The sequence below is a fragment of the Thunnus albacares genome, chromosome 10 (assembly GCF_914725855.1).
Source record: "Thunnus albacares chromosome 10, fThuAlb1.1, whole genome shotgun sequence".
NCBI lineage: Eukaryota > Metazoa > Chordata > Actinopteri > Scombriformes > Scombridae > Thunnus > Thunnus albacares.
The window spans coordinates 17,875,720-17,891,136 of NC_058115.1; the positions used below are offsets into that span (position 1 = coordinate 17,875,720).

A 15,417-nucleotide genomic window follows, 5' to 3' on the forward strand; every position below is an offset into this window, starting at 1 on the left:
TTATTCGTCCCTTTTCTTTACCCATGTGTGAAAGCCACATCTAATGCATGGCGATGTGCAACATGAACATCCGTGTATGGAGAGCTCCCCTGACCTCATTTCATCCCCCATCTTCTTCCTATCCAGAGGCAGGCCCGGCCCATCAGCACGACGAGGGCGGAGTCTACATAAGGGTGCGCTCGTTTTCATGCTTCGTGTTTGGAAGATAAGCAGGGTTTCCAGCTGGGCAGTGAAACGAAAGGACAAAACTTTATTGATTCATAGGAGGGAAATTTACTAAAAATGATTTACCAATAATGCAGTTGTATGTTATTCCAGATCAATCAATCTAAAGTGACAGAAAATAATAACAAAAATAAAATATTTGAAAGATATGTTCATGTATAAGATGTATTCATACATAATAACTACACTAATATAATATGAACATGAACATCCTATGAACAAATAATAATAACTATTTTAGTAATAGCAGTGAAAAAATAATAATAATTGTAATAGATATAAAAAGTAACAAGATTAATACTTAAATATATTGTCAAAGAGGAAGAAGGTGAAATAATTAAGTAAAAAAACAGCTAACAATTGGCATTACCATCATCATTACAATAATGAGTTATAATTAAAATTCAAAACTTAAGCAGAGGTGTACATAGTAAGACAAAACATAGAGCCATAGTGTGATATATATTACATCACAGTAGGCAACAACAACAACAACAACAACAGTAATAATAATAATAATAACAATAATAATAATAATGATGTGTTGTTTGCTTTATCCTTTCTCTAAATGTGAATGTTGGTAATTGGCAGTGGTAGAAGAAGTACTCAAAACCTTTTTTCTGAAGTAAAACTGTTAACTATTAATAGTAAAACTATTAATACTGTACAGTAAAAGTACTTAAAAGTTAAAGTGTGAAAGAAAGGTTTTATCAGCACAATGTACTTGAATTTACTTAACGTGATCAAGGTGGAGCTTTCAATTCTAACTATTTTAGATAATGCTGGATGGTTTAATGAATAATACTGCATCATATTTAATTGCTAATTTTGTGAGTAAAATTTGTATTTGTATCATAACCAGCAACATTTATCTGTCAGGTTAATGTAGTGGTACAATGTTTTCCTCAGAAGTAGAAGTATACAGTTGCATGTTTTTAAGAGCTTTGGGGGCCTTTTGTAAGTAATTTCGGGTAAAATGAGTTAGAATAGTATCATAGTAACATTCAATATTTTTCATATCTAAATATCATAATAAATTTATAGCTGTTTGGGGCGTTTTTAATTGGGGACCCCAGACAGTTACCTCCCTAACCTAATGGTAAAGTCCGCCCCTGTAAAAACCCGTCGACCGTTCCACCGGGTAAAACAAACCAAGCACATTTGTAAATTAACATATTATAATCTGGTTTAAATAGCACATGTTGTATCCAATCAGAGCATCTGTGTGCAAACGTCGCTGAACAGGGACTAAATAGGGGGGCGGGTCATGAGCCTTTTTTTTTCTTTTTTCAGGTTTGTGTGTATATATGTGTGTGTGTGTTTTGACCAGCTGAAAATGGCGGCTCGGAGCATCGAATAGCTCTAACTTTATCGCCTAATAATAATAATAATAAACATAACAATATTCACAGCCGCTGTCACATAACATGGGAGGAAACTTGACGGAGAGGCCTCACACACTGTAGTTGGGAAACGTTACCTTGACGACCGCGACTGAGTTTCAAGAAGAGGTGACGATAAAGAAGCTTACAACTGCTAATGTCAGCTAGCGAGCTAGCGTCTGTTTTAGCCGACGACTTATGAAAGGGATTGTCAACTGAGCTAGTTTACGTTAGCCGATAACGCCAGGTAAATACCGTCAGTTAGTAGAAACATTTCTCCGGAATATTGCTCCTTGAATATACTCGATGTGACCGGCACTTGTCTTTATATATTCACGCAAGTTCAACGTGAACGTTTGTCATATTTGTACGTGTTGCTAACCTTAGCTCGCTGGTGCAACAACACGCTAGCAGGGCTAACTAACTAGCTAGATTGTCCACTAAGAGAGAGAGGTGTGTGTGTGTGTGTTTTCTGTGCGATAAAACACAGTATAACGTCGTGACACCTATGTGATATCTAACCAGCGTAATTTAACCCTGCTCATGAAACTTTGCCTCTCTTTTTAGACATTATGGAGGATCCTACACGGTACAGCAAACGCTTGGTGAGTAGCTTCCCGGAACACTAGTTTTATGTTTCCAGTTGCAACTGTTTTCTGCTTTTCATCCAAGTTGTGTGTGTGTGTGTAAGGTTAGCCTTTTAAAAAACACTAAGTATAGATAGTGTTGTATTGGATTGAACTGATGGACAGTTTGTGTCAAGTCAGTGGTCCTTTTCTGCTAAGTGTGGCATCCTAATAACAGTAATGAACCTGTCTAAAGACGTCGGGTTCAAGAGAAGGTCAAGTTCAGTGTCTAACCGGACAGTATTTGTGCTGTGACCTTGCCTCACCTCCTAACAATGCTTTCCCCTGCTTGTAAAGTAATTAACATCAGTGGGGTGAAACTTCCTAGTGTGTACACAGTTAAGTTTTATTGATACTAGTGGTTAAGAGAATGTTATTAAAAATAGAGGATACATAGATAAATGTTTGTGAGACAAAGCTTTTTGCTGTTATCCTTGATAGATTTTTGAAAGCATGTCTAGGCCTATTTGTTGAACACATAAAAACCTTATAGAAGCACACTATATAGTGTAGTTTAATTGTAATTAATTAATTCCCTTTGTTGTTGTTTTTTTTTTTATAGCTATACATTAAAACAGCCGTGTGGCTTTCTGTCATGATTTTAAATGATTTTCAAACAAAATTATACCTCTTTCTGCAGCCCTCAGTTATTGAAGTAAGGAGCATCAGAGTTTAGATAATGCCACATTCGTGGTAAAGGGATGGGGGTGGGGAGATCTCAGAGCTGGGGTGTTGTGCTTGATCCATCTGTCTAGCCAAGCAGTGCTGCATAGGGTGAATGACAGGAGGGGGGGTAAAAGGAGGGGCACTGTGTGGAAGATTAACCCCTGCTATTGTAATGCTGTATTGTTTGGTTCCCACATGAACTGATTTGGTAGTTGGCTGACTGATCAGCTTGGATTAATTTGTTGTGATTTTTATCCTTGTCTGGGGTGAATGCGTTAGTTTAGTCATGGTTGGCAGTTTTGGTTCCATTTTACTAAAGACATGTAAGAAACAGCTCCCGTGGGTGTCTTAACAACTCATGTCTTAGCAATTAGACTGAAGTAAGAATATTTTTAAAATATGTCAATCAATGTTACAAATAGATTGTGGATATTTGCATCTATGCTCATTTCAAATGTACTTACTCTTGGTTGTGTGAGTCGCAGAGGTTTTCTTATTAAGAATAATTTGGTGAAAAAGTATTAATGTGGTACCAGTTGTCCACCAGGCTGTGAGTTGGAGCACACTTTTTTTTTTTTTTAAAGAATTGACAGCTTTCATATGTGGTGTTCTTCCAAGCGCAACCACTTGAATCACTTTTTATGATGTAACTTTATAAATATGTAATCTTGACAGCATCTTGGCTGATAGGTTGCTATAACCCAGCTTTGTCCTCATGTTAAAATATCTTCAATGCAGTAAGATGTGGGGCTGGGATGAGCTGTGGCAGAGGCATCTGGTCTATTTTGTACACATATCTATTGCATGTCTGTCCATCCTGGAAGAGGGATCTCTGTTACTCTGAGGTTTTGGGAGGGGGGGTGAGAGGTTCCTAAGGGTCTAAGAATAGAGGATGGTTGTATTGCAGTACAGATTGTAAGGCCCCCTGATGCAAATGTGTGATTTGTGATGTTGGCCTACACAAATAAAATTGACCTGACTCGGCTGAAATGCACCATGGTAAACAAACCATGTTGCTTACCACAAGTTAATACTGACTTGTGTTGTCCTCTTCCTGTGGCTCACTACAAATCATATAGTTGATGTCTGATTCAGAGGCTGACAGAAATCTTCTTTTGTCAACAGCGTACAGGTACGCGGCGCCGCTACCAGGACGATGGGATATCAGATGATGAAATCGAAGGGAAACGGACATTTGACCTAGACGAAAAGTTGCAGTGCTGCAGGTTTGGCTCTGACTTGATCAAACACATGGAAGGCGAAGGTGAGACGTCAACTTGTAATTTGACAGATGTTTTTTTAAATATACTTTCCTATACATATCTGATGTCATGTGAAGATTGTTAAGACTAACCCTCTGCTCTGTGTGCTGTGTTGCTTGATGATATGTACTAATTTAATTAGAATATTGTCCTTGTAATTTTGTGTTATCTACCCAGTGCAAGTTTTGTGGTTTTTGATAACTGTGTCATGGTGTCTGTATGTATCTTGTTTCTAGATTTCACATTTGAATACATCCAGAAGGAAGGGCTCAGGGATCCCATTATCTTTGAGAAAGCTGATGGCCTCGGCATACAGTAAGTAGCTTACCTGGTTCAGTCATAAATTACCATATTGCCCCAAATATAAGATGACCCTGATTATAAGATGACCCCCCCTTTTCCAACACCTGTTTGTGTAAAAAAAGACATTTTTAAGATACAAGACAGACTGCAGGAAAGACGTTGGGAGACTCCTTTGACTCATTTTCACTCAACATGACTTTATTTCCCCCGCGCCAGAAAACACGCCACATGAGCCTTCATAAACTCCTGCAGGTTAAAGTGAGCTAATGAAGCACTTTCAACTAATTACAGCAACTTTTCCATATGAATTGGCCAAATTAACAGACCAGACCAGATTGATTTGGACCAATTGTGGCATTTGGTGTCATGGTAACTTATTTCATCGCAGCGCATTCAGCAAGGATTCAGGTGGAAGATGGACAAATCTCACCTGCCAACAAAAATGATGCCATAGACCGAACAAAACAATTCCCAAATGTTCCCAATGAGCTTTTCATTCAGTTAGTCAGAACAATACAAATTGATGTTGTTCACACAGCAAAGACGGACATAATCTACCTCAAACATAAAAATGGGCACTTTGGAAATTAAACTTAATTTTTTACATTAATTGATTCATTTTAATGGCATTATTGACTGATTTTATTTGATGCTAATGTTGAGGTGAAAGTTAATTTAATAAATACTTATAATATATATATATATTTTTATAACTTTGAGCTCATGGTTCTCATGTTCAGAAAATAAATTGAAAATTATCTCTTTTGCAGAATGCCAGACCCTAATTTCAGTGTGAGTGATGTCAAGGTGTTTGTTGGTAAGTTTTCTTGTCAAGGCGTTTACGGAGTAAATGGTTTTGCTTTTTGTCCACTTAATGTAACATACAAAGTGTCTGTTGCTGGGTATTTTAATCCAAAATAATGGGTATTGCGTACATTTTTAATTCCAGTTGAATCCCTTATACTTGCAATATGATGTCTTTGCCTGCTCATTTGGCTATGCAACCAATCCCTCAGTGGCCTCAGTTATTGAACTCCTGTTAATTCTGTCACAGGTAGTCGACGCATTGTAGACGTGATGGACGTGAACACTCAGAAGGGAATCGAGATGTCAATGGCTCAGTGGCGGCGCTACTATGAGACGCCACCATCAGAAAGAGAGAAACTCTACAATGTCATCAGTCTGGAGTTCAGCCACACCAGACTGGAGAATCTAGTACAACGACCAGCTTCGGTAAGAAGACTAACAATCTCCCAAAGTGGGGTTTTACAACGTATCCAAATGTGCACATAGTTTACAGATACATATAAACTAGATATATTTAAACAAAGTTCACATTATTGTGTGGTCATTATATGATTATGTGTCAGTGACATTATGTGATCCCAAGATAATGTCATTTCTCTACATACAGAGAGTATTGTCAGTAATTAATCACAGGCTGATGTTTGCTTCAGACCACTTGAATGTATGAGTTGTACCAATTATTTCTTCTCTTTATCCAGGTGGATCTTATTGACTGGGTGGACAACATGTGGCCCCGCCATCTCAAGGAGAGACAGAGGGACTCCACTAATGCCATCATAGACATGCATTATCCCAAAGTACAGAAGTGAGTATCTTAAAGACATCAGAAATGTATTACATTTGATGTGCTTTAATTTAACAGCAATATCGACGGTATCCCCTACATTAGTGATACTCTTGATTCATAAATCTCTTAATGCCTTTGTTTTCTTATTTCTACCTTGTGTTTTCTCTCTTTCCTTCACTTCTCGCAGGTATTGTCTAATGAGTGTGCAGGGCTGCTTCACAGATTTCCATATTGACTTTGGTGGCACTTCAGTCTGGTACCACATACTGCGAGGAGGAAAGGTCAGTCTCAGTCTTACATCCCTAAAGATTTATCAGTTGTAGAGGTTGGTTTTTTGTTGTGACAATCCTTGAAATTCATTAGTTTCTGTTAAGTTCAGTCATGCTGACTAAATGAAAATAAAATGTGGTCCTGGGGTAACACTCAGTCTTGCTTTTCAACATCCTGTACGTGCATATTAGGTGCCATGGACATTGCTTTATGTCTCTATTGAGATTGTATACATGACCTTTTACCTGTGACTACTGCAGGTGTTCTGGTTGATTCCACCCACACCCCAGAACCTGGAGATGTATGAGAACTGGGTTTTATCAGGAAAACAGGGAGATATCTTCTTGGGAGACAAGTGTCATGACTGTCAAAGGATAGAGCTCAAGCAGGGCAACACCTTCATGATCCCGTCAGGTCTGTCACTCACACAAACACTGGCTGTACAATTCCCTATATAAAAAAAACGCACACACTCAACCATCCTGTTTCTTGTACATTGTAGGCTGGATCCATGCTGTGTACACCCCAGAGGATACGTTAGTATTTGGAGGAAATTTCCTCCACAGCTTTAACATTCCCATGCAGCTCAACATCTACAGTATTGAGGATCGCACACGGGTGAGTAAGACCTCACGTTTACTATACATGTCTCACTTCTGATACAGTATACAACTGCCCCCCTCTTGACATACTGGGGAAATACTAATAATAGAAAAACTGTAATGACAGAATCATAATGTGACTTTTTAACACTCTTTACGTTGCATGCTTAAATCTGTGTATTCATATAATAAAGTTAATGTAAAATCCTGTCACCTGTTGAAATAGATTTTTAGTGGATGTCAGTGAAATCTGATCTTAAATCTGTCTAGATGCCTCAGTGAGTGGGTTGAGGAAAGTTGCATGATGCCAACTTTCCTCAGTGTAACAACTGGGAACTTCTCTCAGACATATCCAGTAGCACAACAACTAACCCTCAACACACATCCTGACTCGAGTCACTGCAGCTGCAACATATTTTTCCCATCTCCTCTCAAGCAGAAGTACACAGCCTAGGAGAGTTGGGACAAATGCTTCATGTTATTAAGAGCATTTTGTTAAAGAAGCAGAAAACATGCCTTTGTGTATAAATTAACTGAGAAATATTTTCCCTGACTTGTTTCTGTCCTCGTCCTCTAGGTGCCAGCAAAGTTTCGCTACCCGTTCTACTATGAGATGTGCTGGTATGTTCTGGAGAGATACCTCTACTGTCTGACTAACATCTCCCACCTCACCCCTGAGTTCCAAAAATACTCCCTAGGCATAGGTGAGGACTGATGAACATGAGCAAACATTGCTGCACTCTTTTCTTACATTCACACATAAATCGATTCGTCGACTGATGAGCCTCTACTAATCATGTCCTCTCTCTCGTCAGGGCTGACTCAAGCTGACCTTGAAACCAATGATCAACCCAGGAATGGCGCCTCCAATGGAGTTGACAGTGACGCTGAAATCCAGGAGATCAAGTTGAAGGAGGAAGAAGAAATCAAAGTAGAAGAGGCAGCGGAAGTTATCAAACCTCAGCACGCACTGACCCCCTTTGAGCTGGAGGGACTGTGGAACCTCTTGGGGAAGCTGGAGGAGCTGCCGGCACACAAAAAGTGTGTCCCTGCAGGGATCAGGAATGCTGCAGCCCTGCTAGAGGACATGAGGGTGAGTGTCAGCTAAGTTTCTTGTACAGTGGTAGGTTCACTTCACGATGAACAGATTTTACACCGCTTGTCATTAGTTCTTTTAGGCTGCTATCCCTTGGTGAAAACCCTGATATGGTTCATCTTTTATTTGTCTTACTTCTCCTTTTTTCTTCTCCTCAACTTACGTTCAGGCTGTTCTGAAGGAGCATGCCAACGATAACCCCAAGCTGTCCTACACTGGAGAGCCAATTGTCAAGTGGCCCAAAAGGGTGAGTAAAGAACAAATGTTTACACACTTTCAGCTACACAGTTCTCCGAAATGACGCCACAGTTTCATTATGATTCAGATCCAGCCCTTCTGCTTCTTCTGTAAATGCAGCATCAGCATGTTTTGCAGACATGCACTGCCTCCTCCACCAAGAAACACATAAAATAACAGTGCTGTGAAATACCTTGATGTTACTCTCAGTCTTAATTATGTAATCTCAGTATAGTATTTGATGGAAAATGGGTTTAGGAGTGTACTAAAATGAGTTTTACCCCTCTTTGGTAACTTGCTGTTTGGCTTTTAGCATACACTGTCAGCATTTGTGATTTTAACAAATTAGTAAAATGTGTATATTTTTACCTCGGCTACTATCTGATTACTTTACAAATATTGTTTCTTTTTCACAATTTATTATTTTTCAGCAAAACAAGGTTGGACACAACTCTTAACTCCTTGTTTTTTTTCTTTGCCCTTTCCTGCTACTGTCTCTCATACAGCCGTCATGGTACCAGCCTCCCACACCTCCTGCTCCCATGCTTTACCGTCCCCGCCCCAACAACCACAAGCCTCTGGGTCAGAGATCCACCAAACGCTCCTCCATCTCTGCCCTGAGGCGCAGACGGGTGAGGTGCAAGCGCTGTACCGCCTGCTGCAGAAAGGAGTGCGGCATCTGCCAGTACTGCCACGACATGAGGAAGTTTGGTGGGCCTGGACGCATGAAGAAGAGCTGCATCATGAGACAGTGTCTAGCAGTGAGTTGTGATACCCATCATTGCTTCTGTGTATGTGGCACTTTGACCAGCTGGGCAGCAGCTGAGGCTGTCCATCTGTCTGTGTGTGCACTGTACATTCTAGGAGGAAGTAGTTACTCAAATCTGTGTTTTATGACTGATGTCATACTTATGTTGTTATGTTGCTTTTCTTTTACATCTCTAGAACTTCCTCCAAAATGATTCTTAGATACTTATTAATATAACCAAATGGGATTGTTGTCTTTTGTTTTAATTTTTAAACTCTGACATAAAAAAAGCAACATTTATACTGATTATACTGCATATATCAGTTTTCAGAAACCTCACAATAATTTGTATTTGTATCGGATCAAATAATTTCAGTTTACCCCTAGTTGAATTATTTATTCCTCTTGTAACTTCAAAAAGTAAGTTTAGTTTCTGTTTCATTACCAGACACTGCTAACTAGAAAATATTACCTTCTCTTTCTCTAGCCTGCCTTGCCGAACACAGCGCGATGTGCCATATGTGGAGAGGGAGAATCGGAGGAGTCAAACCCAAGCACTCACACACTCATGGAGTGCTCTGTCTGTTCCCAGATTGCCCATCGTCAGTGCATTAAGGTGAGTATACCACAGTATACACTGAATCCATAACACAGTTACTGTGTGTTTGGTTTTGCTGTTTACAATTCAGGTTTGCTGGTTGCTGTTTCAAACTCTTATCTGTTCTCTTTGTCAGGAACCTGGTGAGGGGAAGGTTAATAAGGATTTGCCGAGCTGCTGGGAATGTCCCAAATGTTACCAAGGCAAAGACTCAGCATCAGAGGTACCAAACATACATTCTCTCTTTAACTTGATCTGTCTCTCTGTTCCCAGTTTATTCAATCTATAAGACACTTTTTCCACTCAGAAAAGTTTCCTTTACTGTTACTATTTCACCATGTGGTTGATGTTGAAATTGCAATGACACATTTCATCTCTTCCTGTCCCTGCCACACCAGTCTTCCAGTGACGAGGAAAGTGGCGAGTCAGAGGGCTCAACCTCCTTGCCACCGTCCAAACTTGCATATCGGGAAGGCATCGGTGTAGGCGAAAGGGTGAGACGAGCGAGACGTGGCAGACCCCCAGCACGACCCACAGCACCTCCGCCCTCTCAGAGACTGCTACTGCAGCATCAACAGAACCGCAAACGAGCAAATGCACTGGAGCTCAGACTGAAGAAGAGGGTAAGGGAGAGGAAAGGAGATGTCATGAAACATTTTCCTGCATTTTTTTTCTGTTGGAAGACTTTTAACTTTGGCTACATGTTTCCAATCAGTCAGCATTAAGCATTAATAACACAGCTCTAATCTACCAAACAAGAACAGCAGCAAAAGACATCCCTTCATTGGTTGTCTAAACATTCAACATGATTGGCCAGAAACAATAACTGCTGCCAGCTTCGCAAACTTAATTGGATTTTGATTTTTTTTTTTTTTTTTTAATTCGGATTTAGATGCTTTTCTGACTTTTCCTAATGATCAAAAGCAAGTTATGACAAATTGAAATTTTGGCATCAAATTCCACATATCTACATGTCTTAAAAAGTTTTAGATGCTTAAACATTGTCGAGATTTTAATGCACTGAAAATTCAACCTGGCCTAGAAGTGAGAAATCAGTCCAGTAATACAGACTTTTGTCATCATCAGAGATTTTTCTTCTTCTTTTTTCATTTCTCAGTTTTGTTTTGGTGATTAAAAAGACCTTGAAGAATCTCTGCTTTATCTTTGTGTAACTTGCAGACCACCTGAAACCTGTTTGGCAGATTCCACATATATGATGTGTCAGGAAAAGCCACGACTATATTGACTGACTATGATTATTTTCCTTATTTGATGTATACCTCATTCCCCAACCCCTTTTGCTCTCATTGCAGATAAAATTGGAGCGCAGCAAGATCTTAGCGGTAAGCAAAGCACTTATTTCTGCAATGATTCTGTATTGCCTAATACTACATTGGGTATGTATGTAGTATTGTTCTAAGAGGTGGTTCTGTACAAGCAAGTTGGTACATCAAAGATGCATTATAGCCATTATGATTATTTTTGTAAATATAAGTGATAGATGATTAATAATACTGTTTAAATGATAAATGGACCATTTATAATACCATTTATACCCTGTTGTAAGACTGGATTTGATATTTGAATCGTGCATTATCCTGCTCTCATTTGTCATCTTATTTGTCCTTTTCCCTCCCAACAGAAACAGTCGTCTCTAGATCGGTCTCCCAGGCTGTTGGGCTCCAGACTACTGTCCCGGCTACGTTCCCCAACCAGCAGACTATCTCAGGGCAGAGGCCGGAGCCCCACCTGGGCGAGTGGCTCCCCTTACCACAGCTCTCCAGGAGGGTCTGGGTCCTTCCAACAGCAGCAGCAGTCTTCCATCGGTCTGGTACTTGAGTCGACGGGTGAGCCCCGCAGAGGGAGGGGAAGAGGGGTGAGGCTGCGGGGGGGAGGAGCAGGAAGAGGAATCACAAGTGGTAGAAGCCATGGAGAACTGGAGGAGGAGAGCGAGGACAGCAGCAGCAGCAGCACCAACAGCAGCAGCAGCGACGATGACGAGGAAGAGGAGACGGGGCAGAACAACGGGAGGGGAGGCGATAAAGAGAACCAGCCGCAATCGAGGCAAGGACGGAGAGCCAAAGAAAGAGAAGAGGAAGAGAGTGAGGTGGCCAACCAAAATGGTGCGGAGGAGGAGGATGAGGAGGAGATGGAGCAGGACAGTCAAATGGGGGACAAAGATGGCTCATATCTTAAAGTGACACTCCAAAGGCCAACCAGGGCCAAGCGGGACCCGTCAGCCATTGTCCCCAAATTAGAGGCTATTGCCCCTCAAACTGCCACTTCCACAATACACAACCAGACCAGACCCCTCGTCAGGCCGCCCATCAGAAATCGCTGTCCCGATCAACACTCCAGTAGGCACACACCACCACTCACTCGCAGTAAACACACAGACACTCGCCCCTCGCACCCAGAGAGGCTAGAGGCCTCTAAAAGAACAAGGTTGAACCGACCAGCTAAACTGAGCAATGGAGCCTCCTCTTCTTCATCCGCTGAGCTTCCTCATCTCCGCATCCCGTTGTCCGCCCTGCAGGAAGGCGGGAGCGAGGCAGACAGGGAGAACGGTGGGAATGGGCCGGGCTGTGAGAGGGAGGTGTGGGTTTCTGTCTTCCGCTACTTAAGTCGAGCAGATCTCTGCGTTTGCATGGCCGTCTGCAAGAACTGGTACAAATGGTAAGACCTCTGTTTTTTATTGCAAACTCATTACTGAGATAATGTTAAAGCATGTAAAGTTGTGCAAAGTGACAAGCAACCCTGTGCGTTGTATTTATTTTTTTCACACAGTATAACAATAAGGTCTGTGTTAGCATATGTCTCTGTAAATAGACAATAGATAGGTAGACGTTTCCTTCATGAGTATTTGTTGGTCTGTAGGTGCTTAGACAAGCGGCTGTGGGCGCGGATTGACCTGAGCATCAAGCGCACCATCAGTCCTCAGGCCCTAACAGGCATCATAAAGAGACAGCCAGTCACACTCGATCTCTCCTGGACCAACATCTCCAAAAAACAGCTCAATTGGCTCGTTGGCCGCCTGCCTGGTAAACACACACACACACACACACACACACACACACACACACAAAACACCACTTTCTCTCTCTGTCAAACAATATCTGTGGAATACCAAAACAGCCAAGACTTGATGTAATAATCATAACAATAAATTCAGTAAAATATAAAAATCCATGTATGTAAACATATATGTATTTATATCTTTCCATATTTATGTATTAATTTGTTTCTTCCATAATATCTTTTATTTATATTTGAGTTTTCCAGTGAATTCATGTTTCCAACAATGTATGTATATTTCAATCTTTGTCTTTGTTTCAGGGCTGAAGGATCTGATGCTGGCAGGTTGTTCCTGGTCATCTATTTCAGCTCTCTGCTCTTCTGGTTGCCCTCTCCTCCGTTCTCTGGACCTGCGGTATGCAGATGGGGTCAAAGATTCTCAGATCAGGGACCTAGTCACCCCACCAGGTGAGAAAAGAGTAGCTTCAGTTTGATCAAGTGGGTGCATGATAGTAGCATTAGTTAATTTATCCAGTAATTATTGTGTATCTATTCTACCTTTCTTCTCAAATCCCTTAACAAACTCCCTGCATTTTCCTCTTCCTTGCCTTTTTCCAAATGACCCCTTTGTTCCAGGCTGTGACAATCGCAGCCAGCTACGGACCATGCAGTGTCTGCGACTAGCTGGCCTGGACATCAGTGACTCCACTCTGCGCCTGGTGATCCGCCACATGCCCCACTTAACAAAACTGGACCTTTCCCACTGCAACAGCCTTACAGACCACTCCATCAACCTGCTGACTGCTGTGGGCTCGTCCACCCGAAACACACTTGCAGATCTCAACCTAGGAGGTGAGAGATGGATGGAAATATGCACACACACAATGTGTTTATTTGATTTCACGAGTATTGATCTGTCTTTGTATCTGTTTCTTTCCCAGGTTGCAGTAAACTGACAGACACGTGTCTCAAATATCTCCGCCGCCTGTCTTGCATATCACTGCTCGACCTGCGAGGCTGTAAAGGAGTCTCCCGCAAGGCCTGTGAGGCCTTCATCTCTGAGCTGTCAGTCAACACTCTCTACTGCCTATCAGATGAAAAACTGATCCAGAGGATATCTTAAGCACCTGCCCCCTCTGATAGCAGAGGTGGCGGTGGCGGGGGGGAGTGGATCCTAATGTGAATCTGTGTGACACAAAAGGACACAGAAAGGCAGGGAAGTTCACATGCACCTGTTTCACGTAAAAGCAGGGGTGGGGTCTTTAACTGGGGGTGCTTAACTCACTTAAGTGGTGTTGGTTAAAGGGGGTTGTCACGCTGGAACAAGGTTTCTTTTCAATGTTACCTACATTTCTTTTTTCCGTGTACCTAAAAAGAGACTCAGGAGCTTTTCTTTTTTTCTTTTTTTTTTTTTTTTTAAATGTTGTGTGACAGCAGATTTTTTTTTTTTTTTTTTTATCGCCAGAAATGGGAGAACACGGACAGTTAATTAGCTGTACTAGACTACACAGTCATTGGGTAACTGCTTTATGACAAAGCTGGCTTAAATCGTCCTTGGTCAAATGCCAATCTTGACTCCCAACACAAACTCCTGCCTTGCGAATGCAACTGATAAAGACTTTTGAGTTTCATATTTGGGGGGAATAACTGTCTTCTGTTTTGCTGTTTTCCCCATAAACTAATATTTATCAAGTGACTCATTTGAACTTCTTTTAATTTCAGCTACATTTAGATGCTCCTTTTTAAATGTTGGATTGTCTTCTGTCACATTTGAGAGCAACAGTGGACTCACCGGCCGATATCTCATTTTGAAGACTTATGCTTTATGCACAAAAACTATGCGTTGAGATTTTTTTTTTTTTTTTAATGACGACTAAAGGTGACGTGTAAAGTGAGATTCTGTAATTGCCTGTTGACCAGCTGTATGTTAAGCTTGAAAAAGGCATTTTGGGTGCAACTTTCCAGTGGTATGCGTGATAAGAGTATACATGGACAAAAAAAAAAGACAATGTGTGAAGTCAATCAACTGGCAACAAGACCTCACCCCAACTAGGGCAGGTTGCATTAAGTGTTGGGGGTAAAGCCAAGGATTAGGTGTCAGATAAATGGTGCATTTTCAAACAACCGTTAGACTTCAGGTGCTATTATTTCCAAACTCCTTTTTGCTTTGTTTTTTTGTACAGAGACAACATTTAGAGCAAAAATATTAATATTCTAGGCAAAATTGCTCCCCCACCCCTCTTTGATACACTTTTTTTTCTCTTTTCATGGATGAAAATGTGAGCATCTACTTTTCACTGAATTTCATGACCTTGTCCAATTCAATGTAGAGATGTAAGATTTTTATTTTGGGGGGGAGGCGTTGCTTATTTCTTTGTTCCCTACAAGTATAGTGGTTCTGTATCAAAAGGTCTCCTCCCAGACTGCTCTCCTGGCCATATCCCTTCAAATGAATATAAATATATAAATATATACTTTTGTGTAAATGTGTTTTCCTCTTTTAGATTATCAAAACGGGAATCCTGTAGCATTGTAATTATTTTCAGAAGTGTTTTTCACTTTATGTTATTTGTGTTATTTTTCAAGAAAAATAAAAAAAAATGATAAACAATGGGCAACTTCTATTCTTACAGAGGGATTGATTAAGCATAATAATGTCAACCATTTCAATTAACAATTTTTATTATCGAATTGGCTGATTATTTAAATTAATTGATTAATCTGTAGAAATCTTTTGTTTGAGCAACAGTCCAAAATTTCAAGACATTCAGTGACAGAAAAGCAGCCAATCCT

The 15,417-nt window shown here is 40.7% G+C and overlaps 1 protein-coding gene across 3 annotated transcripts; it reads left to right on the forward strand.

Annotated features, from left to right (window-relative positions):
* The first annotated feature begins 1,548 nt into the window (after nucleotides 1-1,548).
* kdm2ab (lysine (K)-specific demethylase 2Ab) lies at nucleotides 1,549-15,235 on the forward strand. Of its 3 annotated transcripts, none has more exons than XM_044364116.1 (23): nucleotides 1,549-1,854; nucleotides 2,175-2,212; nucleotides 4,025-4,163; nucleotides 4,398-4,476; nucleotides 5,235-5,281; nucleotides 5,519-5,697; nucleotides 5,970-6,076; nucleotides 6,246-6,339; nucleotides 6,589-6,742; nucleotides 6,831-6,946; nucleotides 7,508-7,634; nucleotides 7,746-8,023; nucleotides 8,196-8,273; nucleotides 8,770-9,024; nucleotides 9,499-9,627; nucleotides 9,746-9,832; nucleotides 10,008-10,232; nucleotides 10,923-10,952; nucleotides 11,252-12,285; nucleotides 12,487-12,650; nucleotides 12,946-13,092; nucleotides 13,261-13,476; nucleotides 13,566-15,235. In XM_044364116.1, the coding sequence occupies exons 2-23, from the start codon at nucleotides 2,180-2,182 to the stop codon at nucleotides 13,745-13,747; spliced, it is 3,900 nt and encodes a 1,299-aa protein (XP_044220051.1). In that variant the 5' UTR covers nucleotides 1,549-1,854; nucleotides 2,175-2,179; the 3' UTR covers nucleotides 13,748-15,235. The 3 variants fall into 3 exon arrangements, with proteins under 3 accessions (XP_044220051.1, XP_044220050.1, XP_044220052.1); XM_044364115.1 differs by having other exon boundaries at nucleotides 1,549-1,736; XM_044364117.1 differs by lacking the exon at nucleotides 1,549-1,854 and adding an exon at nucleotides 1,912-2,060.
* Nucleotides 15,236-15,417: the final 182 nt, after the last annotated feature.

What these genes read in the sequence shown, in the direction of transcription:
- kdm2ab (XM_044364116.1), top strand. Translation starts at nt 2,180, where the DNA reads ATGGAGGATCCTACACGGTACAGCAAACGCTTG. An exon ending in CATTATCCCAAAGTACAGAA is followed by an intron (nt 6,077 to 6,245) that starts GTGAGTATCTTA and finishes CACTTCTCGCAG; the next exon opens with GTATTGTCTAATGAGTGTGC. An exon ending in CCCTGCTAGAGGACATGAGG is followed by an intron (nt 8,024 to 8,195) that starts GTGAGTGTCAGC and finishes ACTTACGTTCAG; the next exon opens with GCTGTTCTGAAGGAGCATGC.